This window comes from Propithecus coquereli, unplaced genomic scaffold (assembly GCF_000956105.1).
Source record: "Propithecus coquereli isolate 6110/MARCELLA unplaced genomic scaffold, Pcoq_1.0 Scaffold104, whole genome shotgun sequence".
Lineage (NCBI taxonomy): Eukaryota > Metazoa > Chordata > Mammalia > Primates > Indriidae > Propithecus > Propithecus coquereli.
In genome coordinates this window covers 6,252,248-6,269,907 of record NW_012134303.1, presented here as the reverse complement: position 1 = coordinate 6,269,907, position 17,660 = coordinate 6,252,248, and the positions used below count along the sequence as shown (strand labels likewise).

The following is a 17,660-nucleotide window of genomic DNA, read 5'->3' as shown; positions in this document are numbered from 1 at the left end:
TCTGTTTCCTCATTATGAAATGAGAATGTTGGAGGTGGGGGTGAGTATTGGCCTAGACAATACCAGATGTAACTGCTAGCTCTGAATTGCTATAATTTTGAGAAAGGCACATTTGGAGATATGGAGGAGAAGACTATGAAGAACCTGTTGATTTATTACATCTTCATGTGAAATAAGTCTACTGGTTCAGTTGAAGATATAGAAGTTCAATTTTAAAGGTTAACACAGATTGCAGATAACTCTTCTTCTTGTCATTCTACTGTGCAGTTCCCAGCCCTCTCTTACTAGACTTATGTGTATAAGTTAACAAATCAAGGAATAGAGAATTTGGCCTACTTAAGCATCAGACTCATAAATCATAGGCAGATGATCTACTCACTCTCTACCATATTATTGCATTCTGGGATACCCTCTGCCATAAATCTTACCTGCAGAAAGAAGGATGCCATTCAGGATAATATAACAAAATGAGCCACTCCTGAGAGTTAGGAGAGTGGGATTCTATCCTAGTTTTGCTATTGATATTTTCAAAATGTTAGACTTTTATAAACAACACTCCTTGTAACTAAATACTTGACTAGCTGTATGATATTGGGAAACTTATTTCACCTTTTTTGGTCTCAGTTTCTTGTCTGTAAAATGAGGGTCCTAGATTCAGTTATGACAGGTATTCTTTCTTGTCCTCCTCTTCTGTGACTCCAATCCTCTCTAGGAAATGGAAGCACTTGCAAATATGTACCTTTTTTGGTGGTATATGGAGGCTAAGCAAGGTACCAGCCCTGACCTAAAGAAAAAAAAAGTTTGGAGGTACAGGGAAAATTAATCAATCTCATGATTACAGGGTTCAACTCATAGAGCTACTTTCTTAGTAATAAAGAAGAGAAAACCAAGCACAGTATCTATATCGTAGGTCAATATTATATGCCAAATCACGAGTATTTTGTTCATAACCTTTCTTTCCTAATCTTTTCTCAGAGAGGAAGTCGTGCCAGTGTAAGCTTCCAGATCACCTCAGAGGTCCAAAGTGGGAGGTCCCCAAGGCTCTCCTTTTCTTCAGGGAGTCTAACTCCAGCTACCTATGAAAACTCCAACATAGCAATTTATGAGGTAAGACATTCAACAGCTATCTAATCTGCTGCCTTCTTGGATTTTAAGATGAGGAAAGGAGGAAGTGATTTAGTAACTAGTCTTTGGGCAAAAATGTTGAGGCTGTTGGCAAGTGTTTCCGGTTTTTTTGTCTGTGTCCACTTATGGACCTGTTTGGTAGACATTTTTGACAATTCTTTTCCTCAGCAACTAATCTATTTACTTATGACTTCATTGATCTTTGAACTCCATGTATGTACTATGCACGTAAAAAATGTCCTGGAGACCCAAACACTTAACACGTCACTCATTCCAGAAGATATATAGATAATAAGAGAAGAAATGACTTCCTGAGTCTACTGTTTGTGATAAGATGTCTAGAGACATGCCTGTACAGGGTAGGGTTTGGGGTTCCCTTTTCTTCAAATTCTAGTAGCTCTTCTTACACCTGTTATCCTCTGATATTATTGAAACTTTAAAAAATTATTCATTATTTCTTTCTCTTTGCCTGTTCTGCCTCTTGGAGTAACAGGTTACTTTCTGCTGCATAAAATGAAAATCCTTTTTATTTTACTGAAGTTTCTGTCTTTCAAGCTTTAAGAGGCTACCCCATACCCCTTGTTCTATGATACTGGAATTTGGCAACCAGAACAAATCTTGCATCAGTTGGAGAGATGAGCCGTTTCTTCTCAGCAGGAAAGAGTTAAGCAGGGGGTAAAAGAGAAACTAGACTGTCTTTCTGCCCCTCCTAAGTAAGATCTGCCCACTGTGATTTCTTTGTTTTGTTTGAAGATACTCCAAAGAGCAGCAAACACTCTCAACTTCAACGGTAACTACAAAGAAAGTCCAAAACAGGACAGAATGAGATTTTAGATTGTCAACCACATTGGATTTTCCAAGTGAATACTCTCCTCCATTGGATAAATAATTGACAGGGGACTTGCTCAGGTTTGAATATGTTCCCTTCAAAATTCTGATGTTGAAACTTTATGGTCAATGTGATGATATTAAGAGGTGGGGCCTTTAGGAGGTGATTAGGCCATGAGGGATCCCCATTCATGAATGGGATGAAGGCTCTTATAAAAGAGGTTTCATGCAGCGTTTGGCTATCTTGTGCTTCTGCCATGTGAGGACACAACATTCCTCCCCTCTGGAGGATGCAGCAATAAGGTACCATCTTGGAAGCAGAGAGCGGCCCTCATTAGACAACCAACCCTGCTGGAGCCTTGATCTTGAACTTCCCAGCCTCCAGAACTGTGAGAAAATAAACTTCTGTTCTTTATAAATTACCTAGTTTTGGGTATTCTGTTAGAGCAGCACAAATGGACTAAGAAATTGGTACCAGAGAAGTGGGTGTTATGATAACATATACCTAAAAATGTGGAAGCAGCTTTGGAACTGGGTAATGAATAGAGGCTGGGACAGTTTTGAAATGAATGCTAGAAAAAAATTTAGATTACTGTGAATGAAATATTAAGGGCAATTCTGGTGAGGGCTCAGAAGAAGAAAAGAGCTATACAGAAATTCTGATTCTTCTTAGAGATTACTTAAGTGGTCATGAACAGAATGTTGGTAGAAATATGTATGATAAAGGCCAGTCTGATGAGGTCTTAGGTGGAAATGAGGGATAAGGTAGTGGAAACTGGAAAGAGGCCATTCTTATTAGAAATTGGTGAAGAGCTTGGCTGAATTATATCCGTGTCCAGGGAATTTGTAGAAGGTAGAACTTGCACACAATGAATAAGGATATTTGGTGGAATTAATCTCTAAGCACCAAAGCATTAAGGGTGCTGCATGGCTTCTTTTAACTGCTTATAATAAAATGCGAGAAGAGAGAAAAGATTTAAAGACAATTTATAACCACAAGGGAAGCACAAGGTAAAGATCTGGAAAATTCTCAGCCTCATCATGTAAAGAATTAAAAAGCATGTTAAGGAGAGAAAACCAAGTATGCGGCCAAAAAAGTTTGATAAGAAGGTTAGTATGGATAGAGGGAAGCAAGATGCTATTCATCAAAACAATGGGAGAATGACCCTAAAGGCATTTTGGAGATCTTCAAAGCTGCTATACCCATCACAGGCCCAGAGTGCCAGCACCTTGAGGGCTGAACAGTTTCAAATGAGAGTATAGTGCCTTGAGGGCCTAACAGTTTCAAAGAAGAGGCCCAGGGTACTGAAGGGGCCCAGCACACCTGTGGGATCTCAGGGCTTGCTGCCTAGGACTGACTCAAGTCTGTTTCCCATATTCTGGTGCACTGCTCCTCAATCTCCCCAGCTGTGACTCAACTGGGCCCAGGCATGGCTTGGGCCACTTCTCAGGAAGGTACAATCCATAAATCTTGGCAGTATCCACATGGTGTTAACTTTGCAGATATGAGATATGGAGACATGGCTGTCTCCATTTAGGTTTCAAAGGATGTTTTGGACAACCCTGGAATGCAGGCAGCAACTTGCCACAGGGGCAGGGCCACTACAGAGAGTCCCCTCTAGAATAATGCCCCGTGGAACTATGGGGTTAGGCCCACAGCAAAGAATTCCCACTAGGGCAATGCCCACCAGGACTTTGGAGTCAGGGCCACCACAGAGAGCCTCCACTAGGACAATGCTTAGTGGAGCTGTGGGGACAGGGCTTCCCCTGAGACCCCAGACCTGTGGAATCACCAGAATGCAATGCCAGCCTGGGAGAGCTGTAGGTACCTGACTCCAACCCATAAGAACTGTGCATGTGTTGCACCCAGCTAAGCCATGAAGGTGCGGTCCACTGTGGCCTTGGGGTCCACTGTTGGCCTTGGGGCCCAACCTCCATCCCAATGTGTCCAAGAGTTGGGACATGGAGTCAAAGAAGATTATTCTCAAGCCTCAAGATTGAATGTTGTTTGCCTTGTTGGGTTTTGGATTTACTTGGAACCTATTGCCCATTTCTTCCTGCCTATTTCTCACTTTTGGAATAGAAATGTCTGTCTTGTGCTTATCTCACCATTGTATTTTGGAGGTACATAACTTGTTTGATTTCACAGGTTGACAGCTGGAGAGCTATAGAGCAATTTGCCTTGGGATGAATGGTATCTTGAGTTTCCTCATATCTGACTTAGATGACATTTTGGTCTTCAGACTTTTGAGTTGATTCTAGAATGAATTAAGACTTTTGGGAGAGAATAAATGGATTTTGCATGTGAGAAAGATACAAATTTGGGGGAACAGGAGTGAAATGCTATGGTTTGAATGTGTCCCCTCCAAAATTCAGTTGTTAAAACTTAATGGTCAATGTGATAGTATTAAAAGGTGGGGCTTTTCCTCCAGAAGGTGCAGCAATAAGGCGCCATCTTGGAAACAGGGAACCGACCTCACCGGACAAGCAAACTTGCTCGTGCCTTGATCTTAGATTTCCCAGTCTCCAGAACCATGAGAAAATAAACCATTCTTTATAAATTTCCCAGTCTCAAATATTCTGTTATAGCAGCACAAACAGACTTAGGCCTTCAAAACCAAGATTGGCATTGTTTTAGTGTACCTGAGGGCTTTGACTTAAATTAGTGGCAGGAAACCTCTGGATCTTGCCTTTGTCTTAATTTTATCAAAGAGGAGATTTGCTTCAAATATAAACTTGAGGTATTGGAGAATTGGCAGCTCTACTTTCTCAAAGACCTAAGATAAGGTAATCAGATAGCTTTTGAATGTCAAATGGAATGAGCTGATGGCTTTACAAATGTATTGACACCTCTAAGATTCTGAAGTAAATCTCAATAATCTTGGTTTTTAATCTGTAAAATGAGGGGTTGAACTAAATTCTCAATCCTGGTTGTTCATTAGAATCTCCTTGGGGAGCTTAAAAAATTACCTATTCCCAGGCACCACCCCCAGCAATTCTGATTCAGTTGTTATGAGATGGGGCCCAGGTATTGGTATTTTTTTTTAAAGTTCCCTGATATGTGCAGCCACAGTTGAGAATTGCTGGTCTAAGAGACCCTCTAAGGCTTTTTCTGGCTCAGATATGCTATGATTCTCTGATTCAGTGGAAGAATTTATGTGTTAAATTGTGGTATGTTTTATTTGGTGGGGTTGGAAGGTTATAGTGTAGAATTGAGAAGAGAAAAAATAAACATCTGTATGTAACTGGCCTTTAAGAATCTGTCAGATATTTTCTCATTTTGGAAGGAGGCAGAGAGCTTAGTCCCCAGAATGACTGTTGGTCGGTCAGATCATGAGTATTTCTGAACTGTGGAGGCCAAAGTGTGCCTTTATCTTCACAAAAGGAGGGTGTTAGTGAGAATAATAGCACATGGTGAAGTCAAGATTAGGCTGATGGCAGGGTGTGAAGGAAGACAGCTGAGGCTAGAAAACTGCCTGGCGAGGGCTAAAGAGGACTCTGGGAGGGAATATAAGTCAATCGAATCAACAGATCAAACAAAGAAGTCCAGTGTGCCTTCTGAAACGGTCCTCTGTTAGGAGTGTTATAAAGAAGACTCATTATCTAGTTTCTGTTTAAAATAAATTAAAAATTTCTAATAATTGTTATTGGAAGACTCGGAATTTCCTGATAATGTGCCTGGGGTAGCAGATACCTAACAGCAAAAGACAGGCTTCTCTAGGACATGCCATAACATTGTACTACACTGACACATATTCACACTTCGTACACACGGATGTATAACCTTAGGAACTACACAGGAAAACCGGCCCTTATTTTACAGATACCCTTTGAAATGTGAAAGGAAAGCCAGATGAGCCAACTGCTGAGCAGAAAGAGCTGTGAATGACAGATGTAGTGGGGACATGTCATGGTCTGCTCTAGCAGCCACAGTCTGGGGGAGAGAGGGTGAGGTGGGCAGCAGTGTAACCCTGACACACTCAGGGAGAACCCACTGAACTCATCTTCCCTCTTCATTTTCTGACTCCTTCTGCCTCTCTGCCTCTCAACCTTTCCTTGTGTTTTCCTCTTTGTCTCACCTTTCTCTCTGTCCCCATTCATTTCCCTTTCCCAGAGCCTTTTTTTTTCTGTCTTCCCACTGTCTATATCCCTTATAGCTCTCTCCCTCCTCCTCTCCCTTCCACCAGCCACCTTCTCTTTCTCATTACAGACTCATAGATCATCAGAGCTGAAAAGGACCAAAGAAACCATCTAATGAGTCCAGCTCTGTCAGTGAGGAAACTGAGGTTCAGGCAAATTGAGTGGCTGTTTTAAGGTCACCCTTGAGTTTGAAGCAGAGCTGGGTCTAGGATCTAGTTCTCTTGCCTCTTAGTTAATACACCATGGCCTTAGTTCAAAACTGATGGACTTTAAATTACTTCTAAAAACTTTAGTGAATAGAGTTTGATGTTTCTTGTTCTTAATTAAAAAGTGAGTGATGAGTGAAGTATTTTATCATTCTCTTTTAAAAGAAAAAACCAAAACAAATAGTGCATGTGTGGTGAAGATAAAACCTGCCCATTTCCTCTCTTTTTCTCATTATTCATGAAGTAGGACGCACACGGACTCAATAAAAATTTGCTTGCAAAGTTTGTGAGAATTATTTAAATCTTAAAACAAATACACGCAAATCCCCCAAACCAAAGAAAGCCCAATGAGAAGAAAGAACAATGAAGTGGGAGATGGGGAACCTTGGTTCAGTTTCTGGCTCTGTTACTACCTAGGCTTCTGACCTTGGGCAAGTCACTTAATCTCTTCAGGCTTCAATTTCTTTATCAAAATATTAAGGGATTGGGCTAGGGATACCTAAGACCCTTTCCAGCTCTCGCATTTGGTGATTTGGCAGGAAAAAGCTCTGCTTAGCTGCTCATGGCAGTTAATAAGCCAGAGAGAAGGCTAACCTATGTCTGCAATAGGGCTAACTCTAGGAAGAAGGTATCAAGTACCAGGTGTAGGGCAGGGTCAGAATGGCAAGTATTGATGTTCAGGTTGTGCGTGGGAGCACCACATCCAAGAGGGTACTATTCACATTGTAGACATATACTGACTGATATGTGAGTGGTGCAGGAGTGGGTATAGAGATTCTGACTTCCCTTTCTAGTCCTGGAAAGGGGTGGTTGAAGAGCCTTCTCACATCTCCATCTATACTGGCACACCTCACTATGCACATATACAGTCACTGGCAAACACATGGATAGCTGCATATGTACTATCTCAACTATGACCCAGAAGTTCCTTGAGGATGCTTCTCTCTTCTGCTTAATATTTTTGGATGTCCAATTCCAGTTTCACACTCCCACCCCAACAGCTTAACTCCAAATTTGACAAAGAGGGCTCACCTGGCAGGCAGAGCTTGGTGACGTGTGGAGTATCCGTGCTGCCAGTGGAATGTGCTCCCTGGTGTCTGGGGGATGTGTCAGTAAATGAGAGTGTGGCACATGCCTGTATGAATACAGCCAGGGCTGCTGGCTAGCATCACAGGGCTGCCACAGGCCATACAATACTATGCTCACATAATTCACTTTTTTTTTGTTTTGCTTTTTTTCTTTGAGACAGAGTGTCACTCTGTTGCCCGGTCTAGAGTGCCATGGCATCAGCCCAGCTCACAGCAACCTCAAACTCCTGGGCTTAAGCAATCCTTCTGCCTCAGCCTCCCAAGTAGCTGGGACTGCAGGCATGTGCCACCATGCCGGGCTAATTTTTTCTATGTATTTTTAGTTGTCCAGCTAATTTCTTTCTATTTTTAATAGAGACGGGGTCTCGCTCTTGCTCAGGCTGGTCTTGAGCTCCTGACCTTGAACGATCCTCCTGCCTCAGCCTCCCAGAGTGCTAGGATTACAGGCGTGATCCACCGCGCCCAGCATAATAATTCGTTTTTTTAACTTGAGAGAAAGCACCCTTTTCTAATTAGCACAAAGGTTCCGTAGCAGCTAGCATTGACCATGGGCCAAGTAACATAGTTGCAAAGATGCTGGGGCTTTTTTGTCCACCAGTATTTCCCCACACATTGGCTGATTTTGTAAATTCCCAGTTAGACCTTTATTCTTTCAGCTTAAGATTTGATCCCTCTAAAGGATAAAGTCCTCTGAAGGGTAGAACTTCACACTTGTGTCAGTCCCTCCTGACTTCTATGAATGAGTTTTAAATCCCTGGCTGAGAGCAGATTTTGATCACAGAAACTTAGTGAGAGGTAAATGAAGAGGGTATGAATGAGGGGAGTATCACAGAGGTGGGGAAAGGGGAAAGGCAAAGACTGGGGTGGTGGATCTCAAACTTTAACATGCGTCATAGTCACGCGGAGGGCTTATGAAAACACGGATTGCTCGGCCTCACCTCCACAATTTCTGATTCTGTAAGTGCTGGGTGGGGCTTGAGAATTGGTCTTTCTGACCAGTTCTCAGGTGATGGCTGATGCAGCTAGTTCAGGGCCACACTTGGAGAATTGCTGGGTCAAATGCTTTGACCATGCTTTCAGGCCAGCACTGATCCTGGACTACCCTTCTGAGCTCTGTGAGCAATGAGCTTGGCCAGTGCAGTTCTGTTCAGCAGTGGAAGGTCTCTGAGAGGCATTTCCTAATTAAAAGGCTTTGAACTCCTTGGTTAGTAGATGCTGACACAAAATGAGGGCAAGTAACTCAGAAGCCTGCAGCTCCCATTAGCCTTTGCTCCTAGCAGGTTTCCAGATGTAGAGCCACAGCTGGATCTATTCCTTATTCTTGGAATTTGACTGCACAGAGCTCTCTGCTTTATTATCTCTACTTGATGACAAGTTGGCTCAGCCTGAAATGGAATCTCCAGGCTATAGGTAATAGATGTGAAAGCACTTTGAAGAGTAGGACTGTTGTGCAAATGTAAGGCATTATTACTATTACAGAGAAAAGGGAATCTATATTTGTACTGTTTTTTAAAAAAAAATTTAGGTTGGACAGAAACTAAATAGAGCTTGATGACTGATGAATCCTTGAGGCTATGTACATAGAAGAAAATTATCTATCAGGCACTGGTGCTGAAGTGAAGACAATAAAATAATTGTTGTTTTTGACTTGACAGCAGCCTTAGAAATAGCAGTTTGTACTTAATAAGTAGGAAATAGACTTTTGAAGGAGACTAGATTACTCATATTACTATGGTAGTAAATTTGTGCATTCAAATGAAAATGTTTAATCTGCATTTAAGCCAAATGGTTTATGATTAAAGCATAAGAGCACCCCCTCCCACATACACACAAATGGCCTGTCCCACAAGAGAAAAATGGATCAAGGTAAATGTAGGAAATATTTGCTGCAGTATGTCTCCCAGTCTCCCACCTTACATTTTCCTCCACAGACACCTCAAGGCAGTGGGAATTGCAACCACCAACCATCACCATTAATCGCAGGGAAACTGGTGCTACATCATTTAGTAGCTATGAATAAATGAAATGACCTAGCACTTTCTGCAGTTAGTTAAGGAAGGCTTTGCACAGAGTGGTATCATTCCCTTTTGAAGTCTGCACACTTCCAATTGTTTCCCTGTCTTGAGTAATTGGAATTTTTTTTTTTTTGAGACAGAGTCTCACTGTGTTGCCCAGGCTAGAGTGCCATGGCGTCATCCTTGCTCACAGCAACCTCAAACTCCTGGGCTCAAGCGATCCTCCTGCCTCAGCCTCCTGAGCAGCTGGGACTACAGGCATGCACCACCATGCCCGGCTAATTTTTTCTGTATATTTTTAGTTGTCCAATTAATTTATTTCTATTTTTAGTAGAGACGGGGTCTCGCTCTTGCTCAGGCTGGTCTCGAACTCCTGAGCTCAAACAATCCGCCCACCTCGGCCTCCCAGAGAGCTAGGATTACAGGCGTGAGCCACTGCACCCGGCCTGGAATTTTTAATTTTAACTTCTGTGTATGACCTCATTTTAGCTCAGAATGCAGAGTGTCCAGGAGGTTGAGGGTGGGAGAGGAGGAAAAAGTCTATTCGGGTTGGTGGTGTAACTATAAACCGTTCGTGTGGAAGGGTCATTGTTCTAAAGCTTCTGGCAACTAAGTCTCATCACTATTCTCTACCTTTTCTTTCTAGGGCGACTGGGTATGGCTGAAAAAGTTTCCCCCTGGAGATTTTGGAGACATTAAGTCCATCAAATCAAGCGCAAGTGATGTGTTTGAAATGGTATGAGAAACTCTCATTTATATATATTTCCACAAAGATCAATCTGTTCTCCAAAGTAACTAAGCCCAGCTGTCTAGGACCCTTTAACAAAACAGTGCAGGGTAACTGCAGGATTGTTATAGGCTTGGTATGATCATATGATTCAATGGCAAAAATATGGGCTCTGGAGTCAAAGAGACATGAAGTATTCAAATCCCAGCTCTACCACTTAAGAGCTATATTAACCTGGGCAAGTTGTCTACAGTACCTCAGCCTTAGCTTCCTTATTTGTAAAAGGGGTCTACTTCCTAGATTGGGATGAGAATTTAAAGAGACAAAACATGCAAAGCATCTTGCAAATTTTCTGGCACATAGCTTCTTTGTAAAATGGTAGCTATTATGATTATTTTCAAGTAAATATACCATAATCATTCAAAATTCCCATTTTTCAGACCTAGAAAAGTCACTTGGTAATTTCTATTTGAAAAGTGATTATTTCTCTGATCCCACTAATTCTGTTCAAAGAGTGTTTGGATGGTTGACTTAGAGAAGCAGCCCATAGATAAGGCAGCGATGCTGATGATCCCTTCCAAACATTTAAAATATTGGCTCCTCCTTGAACTTTGAGTCCATACAAGATTTGTGGATACTGTTTTGGGTTCCTTCAGACTCTTGAGAGTGGGATTTTAGAAGGTAATCATATATTTCTCCACATATATGAAGCAGACAATTTTAAATCATTCCAACAAATGCGAACAAGGCACCTACTACATCCAGAGCACTGTGCAAGTGAAAAAACAAAAGAAATGGAAGAGATGTGGCCCATTGAGGAAAGCACATGCCCTAGGGGTCAGGATGAGATATTGTGATTTGATATTTTTCTTATATGTGACGTTGATGCCTGGAGATGAAGGGAAGATAATGAGAGATGAGTCCAGAAAGGGGACGAAGGTCAGAGCTAAAATAGGCAATTCCACACTGGTTTGATGATCCAGGATGCTAAACAGAAAGATAGATCCAAAATATGGAACCAAAACAGGGCCAAACCTGGGGAAGCTGATACACTACAAGTATGGAAATAAGAAGATAGGTTATTGACCCAAGGTAGAGTGTGTCCATGACATCTTTTTTTTTGGTAACTTTTAATTTGGATATAATTTCAAACTTATAGAAAAGCTATAAGAATAATTCAAGGGACTCCTGTGTACCCTACCCAGATTCAGCAATTGTTTACATTTTATCCAGTTGCTTTTTATTATCTGTTTACATATTTATGTACATTATTTTTCTGAACCATTTGAAAGTAAGCTGTAGATAGTAGGCCCTTTTACCTCTAAATACTTCATTGCGTTCCCTAAAAAAAAGACATTCTTGTATATAACTACAGTATAATGATCAAAATAAGAACATTTAACATTGATACAATACTAGTATCTAAACTACTGTCCATATTCTAATTTTGTCAATGGTTTTAATACAATATAGCCAATTTCCCCCAGGTCAGTTTCCAATCTAGATTCACACAATATAGTTGGTTGCCATGTCTCTTTAGTTGCCTTTAATCTGAAAGTTTCTCAGACTTTTCTTTGTTTTTCTTCACCTTGGTATTTTTAAAGAATTCAGGTCAGTTATTTGGTAGACCATCTCTTGATTTGGGTTTGCTCAATGTTCTTTGTGGTTAGATTTAGGTTATGCATCTTCAGCCAGAACACTACAGAGTTGATGTGTCTTTTTCAGTACACTGTATCAAGAGGCACCTAATGTCAATCATCCCATTATTGGTGATGTTAACTTGATTACTTGGCATAGGTGATGTCTACCAAGTTTCTCCTCTGGAGAGTTACTGTATTTATCCCATTGTGATTAATACATAATTTGGGGGGAGATACTTTGAGTCTATGTAAATATCCTGTTCTTTATCAAAGTTTTACCCACTAATTTTAGCATCTATTGATGAATTTCTATTTCCAGCATTCTTTCTACATTTACTGGTTGGCATTTTATTATAAGGAAAAACCTTTCCTTCTCCCCCATTTATTTATTTATTCATTCACTTATATCAGTATATGTGTATGGGTTTTTATTTTAGTCAATTGGTTAGGATCTATAATCTATTATCTATCTATCTATCTTTCTATCTAAAACCATAAATTCATACTGAAGCCTCTAATTCTAATCCAATGCCACGGGGTTCATTTTGATTTTTTCCTTTTCTGTATTTGTAACTTTTTTCTCTGACAAGTGAGAAAACTGCCTCCCATTCTCCTCATGACATCCTTTTGTGTGTTCCCTTCACTGACTTGTGTGGCCATGTCAGGTACAAAAAGTAACTCAACCTTAGGGAAAAGGCCACAGTTTTCTAGAATTTACCATGTAGAAGCCCCTGATTCCTTTCTAATGGTTTTACAAAGCTGGAGGTAGATATGACCATACTACCATTGTGAGTCCATCACTGCCTTGACTATTTATGTTCATTCATGATCTTGAAATGATGGGACTGGGTACCAGGGGCCGGACTGGAAAGCAGATCTTGCTGATCCAGGTATAGAAAGAAGCAGTGCACAAAGAGATGGATATTCTTGAAAGGCAAACAGCTGGAGTCAGAAGGCCAAAGGGCTGATAACTTTCAACATCTTTTAGGATTCCAACTTCTGCAAAAGTGTATGCAAGACAGTCAGGCTCTGTCTCTCATTCTCATGTTGTTCCCCTTCATCTGGAACTGATTAGCATACCCCTGCTTCTCCAAAGACAAATGGAGAGTATCCTGGAACTCTTCCTGGGGAATTCTCAGTTCTTCAGGGTTCTCTCTGTCTCTCTAAGAAACATGAAGAGGAAGAAACTTCTGTTGCTATGAAACAAAGTGTTAGTTTTGTGGAAAAAAAAGTTTTGGATCAATCTAGAGCCTCTACTAAGAATATCATCTTCCCCATAGCTATTTCTTCTCCAGTGGTCGCTGTTATTGTGCCTCAGTACCTCAGGATCATGCGGTGGAATTGTATTCCTTGCTCACTGATGACGCTTCTCCAACAATGATCCCCTTCCCTTTGTTAAACACACACATACAAACACACACACACACACACACACACACATGAGCACGCATGCACACACACAAGCTTTTGAGGCTAATGCCACTCAATTTTAGCACCCTCTCCATCACCTGTTACTGTCCTCTACTCCTCCCCTGATGTATTGAATATTTTGAGATATGGCTCATGATCTTCCTCTTTACTCCAAGACCTGCCATTATGCTGGCGACATCAACATCCCCGTAGACATCTATATATCTTGGCTATTTCATGCTTTGCCATATCATCTCTAATATTAATAATGTTCTCTTCCATTCTTCTTTGGCCAGACACTGCTACCATTATACCTTGGGATTTTTCATCATCTATAACTGCCACTGAAAATGCTTCACTTCCAAAATAATAAATTCAAATATCACACTCTCTGACTACGACTTCCTTTTTTCCCCAACTATGCCTATACTTGACTGCATCAAGTCTTCTAGTCTACTGACCTCTACTTTCTTCAAGCCCACAAGCCTTTCTTTTATTTCCTTTCTTTTCCAATTTAGATTCCATAATTCATCATTTGAATACATTCTTATTTTATCTTTTTGGTGAGACACACTTGCAAAATTCCAATTCTGTATGATCCCAATTCTTAACTTTCTTTGTGCCTGCACTTGAACAGCCAAATATTGTAGCAGAAAGTCATGCAAAAAGGTATGTTGTTTTCACTATAAATTCATGGTTTCTTATCTTTAAATGTACCTTAACACTATCTTGTGAATTCATTATACTTCATTGGTTAATTCACTTTCTCTAACCCATACATCAAAGCTTCTCCATTCTCTTTAAACCTCCAATGTTCTTTTCTTTCTGTATTTTTATTATTACCATCCTGGTCCAAGCTACCATCATCTCCCACTAGGATGAAGTATCTCATTGTGTTTTTTAATTTTTATTTTTAATTGCACTAAAATGCACATAACAAAATTTACCATTTTAAAGTGCACAGTTAAGCAATGTTAAGTATATTTGCATTGTTGTGCAGCCTATCTCCAGAACTTTTTCACTTCACAAAACTGAAACTCTGTACCCATTATGAAATGGCTCTCCATTTCCTCCTCCCCACAGCTCCCGGTAAACACCATTCTATCTTTTTTCTATGAATTTTACTACTTCAGGTATCTTACCTGTGTAGAATCACAGAGTATTTGTCATTTTATGACTTACTTATTTCACTTAGCATAATGTCTCACTGTGTTTATGAAATACATTTTTTTCAGGTATAATTAACATAAATAAAATGTATACATCTTAGGCATTCTGTTCAATGAATTTTGACAATTGCATATATCTGTGTAATCATTCCCCCAAACAAGATGCATAATATATCCATTACCCCAGAAAGTTCCCTTGTCCCCCTTTTCAGTCATTCTCCTATCCCAGAGGCAACCACTGTTCTGATATCTATTAACACAAATTAGTATTTTCTTCTGTTCTTAGATTTTATGTAAATGAAATGAAACAGTATCTTTTATGCCTGGCTTCTTTCTGTCAACATAATGCTTTTTAAGATGAATTCATAATTTTGCATCTATCAGTAGTTCATTTTTAAATTTCCTAGTAGTATTTCATTTTATATCACAATTTGTTTATAATTCTCCTGTTGATGAACATTTGGCTTATTTCTAGTTTTTTGGGTAAGGCAATTATAAATTTTTTATTGTAGTAAAAAAACACATAGCATAAAATTTACTGTCTTAACCATTTTTAAGTGTACAGTTCAGTAGTATTAAGTATATTCACATTGCTGTGAACCAGATCTACAGAATTTTTCATCTTGCAAATTTGAAGCTCTATATCCATGAAACAACTTCCCTTTTTCTTTTCTTCTAGCCCCTGGTAACTACCACTCTACTTTATGTTCCTATGAATTTGACTACTTTAGATATCTCACATAAGTTGAATCATACCGTATCTGTCTTTTCGTGACTGGATTATTTAACTTAGCATAATGTCCTCAAGGTTCATCCATGTTGTAGTATGTGACAGGATTTCCTTCCTTTTAAAGGCTGAATAATAGTCCATTGTATGGTCCATTTATTCATTGATAAACATTTGGGTTGCTTCTACCTCTTGGCTATTGTGAATAGTGCTACTTTGAACATGGGTGTACAAATATCTCTTTGAGACTCTGCTTTAAATTCTTTTGGATATGTATCCAGAAGTGGGATTGCTGGTTCATATGGTAGTTCTGTTTTTAATTTTTTTGAGGAACTTCCATACTGTTTTCCATGGTAATTGCACCATTATACAATTCCACCAACAGTTCACAAAGATTCCAATTTCTCCACATCCTGGCCAACACTTATTTTCTGTTTTTTAATAGCAGTCATAGTAATAGGTGTGAGGTGATATCTCATAGTGCTTTTGATTTGCATTTCTCTCATAATTAGTGATATTGAACATCTTTGCATAGACAACTATAAAGATTTTTGTACACACCTTTCTGTGAATATATATTTTCACTTCTCTTGGGTGAATACGTAAGAATAGAATAATTGAGTTATAGAATAGTTGTATGTGTAACTTTATATGAAACATGCAAATAGTTCTTCAAGTTGGCTATAACATTTTACATTGTCATCAGAAATGTTCCAGTTGCTTTAAATTCTCAGCAACATTTGTCTTTTTTTTTTGATATTTGCCTTTCCAGTGTGTGTGAAATGGTATTTTATTGTACTTTAATTTGAATTTTCTTGATGACTAAAGTTGTTAAGCACCTTTTCATGTGTTTATAATTTATTTGTATATCTTTTGTGAAGTATCTGTTCAAGTTTTTGCCCATTCTTAAAACTCGTGATTTTTTTTTGTCTTTTAATTTTTGAATTACAGACATTCTGTATATATCCCAGATAAAGTCTTTGCTGAAGTATTTGTTTTGGAAATATTTTTCTCAATTTGTGGCTTATCTGTTAGTTTTCTTAATGATGTCTTTAGATGAGCAAGATTTTTAGTTTCAAGGAAGTCCAATTGTCCAATTTATCATTTTATTTCCCTCCCTCCCCTTCTCCTTCTTCCTCTGCTTTTCTCCTCCCCTCCTCTGTCTGCCCCTCCTACTCCACTCTATTTTAGAAAGAGTTTGTGTAAGATTGGTACTATTTATTATTTAAATTTTTAATAAATTTCATCAGTAAAATCATCTGGTCCTAGGATTTTCTTTGTGGAGATGTTTTTGAAAACAAATTCAATTTCTTTGCTGAATATGGGACTATTAGGATTGTTATTTCATGTTATACTACTTTGAGTAAGTTTTGCAAGAAATTTGTCAATTTCATTTAAGTTGTTGATTTTATTCATATAAAGTTGTTTAAAAATTCCTTTATTATCTTACTGATATCTGTAAGATCTGTAGTGATATCACCTCTTTCATTCTTGACATTAATAACTTGTACTTTTTCTCTTTTTCTTTATCAGTCTTGTTAGAGATTTATCAAATTTATTACTTTGTTTTAAAGAACAAAATTTTGACTTTGTTAATTTTCTCTACCTTTTATCAGCTTTCTAGTTCTAAGATCTCTGCTCTTATTGTTATTATTTCCTTCTTTCTACTTACTTTTTAGTTTAATTTGTTCTTCTTTTTCTGGCATCTTAGTGAGAAACAGAGATCCTTGATTTTTAAGCATTCTTCCTTTCTTAATATAAACAAAATATTTCCCTTTAAGCTCTGCTATGGCTGCATCCCACTAATTTTGGTATGTTGTATTTTTATTTTCCTTCAGTTTCAAATAATTATGATTTTCGTTGTTATTTCTTTTTTTTTTTTTTGAGACAGAGTCTCACTCTGTTGCCCAAGCTAGAGTGCTGTGGCATCAGCCTAGCTCATAGCAACCTCAAACTCCTGGGCTCAAGTGATCCTCCTGCCTCAGTCTCCCAAGTAGCTGGGACTACAGGCATGCTGCACCATGCCCAGCTAATTTTTTCTATATATTTTTAGTTGTCCAGCTAATTTCTTTCTATTTTTATTAGAGACGGGGTCTCGCTCTTGCTCAGGCTGGTCTCGAACTCCTGGGCTCAAACGATCCACCCGCTTCGGCCTCCCAGAGTGCTAGGATTATAGGCGTGAGTCACCACGCCCGGCCTTGTTGTTATTTCTTTTTTGTGCATGTATTATTTTGAAACATATACTTAATTAACAAATATTCGGGGCTCTTCTAGATATGTTTAATAGATTTCTCATTTAACTTGTTGTGATCACAGCATATAATCTGTAAGTTTAATCTTTTGAAATTTATCAAAAAATATTTTATGGCCAAGCACGTGTTCTATGTTGGTGAATATTCCACCTGCATTTGAAATTAATGTATATTGTATGGTTGTTGGGTATAGAGTTCTATCCATATTGATTAGGTCAGGATAGTTGATAGTGTCATTCAGATCTTCTATATCTTTACTGCATTTTTATCAATATGTTATATCAATTACTATTAAAATTTTCTTATTTTCTAATTCTGTGAGTTTTTTTTTTC

The 17,660-nt window shown here is 38.9% G+C and overlaps 1 protein-coding gene across 1 annotated transcript in view; it reads left to right on the top strand.

Annotated features, from left to right (window-relative positions):
- The window catches only part of GUCY2F (guanylate cyclase 2F, retinal), a 100,687-nt gene that overhangs the window by 39,585 nt on the left and 43,442 nt on the right, over window positions 1-17,660 (top strand). The window contains exons 7-8 of the mRNA XM_012644952.1: window positions 976-1,107; window positions 10,049-10,138. Of these exons, the coding sequence (XP_012500406.1) occupies window positions 976-1,107; window positions 10,049-10,138 (222 nt within the window). The remainder of the gene's footprint in view (window positions 1-975; window positions 1,108-10,048; window positions 10,139-17,660) is intronic.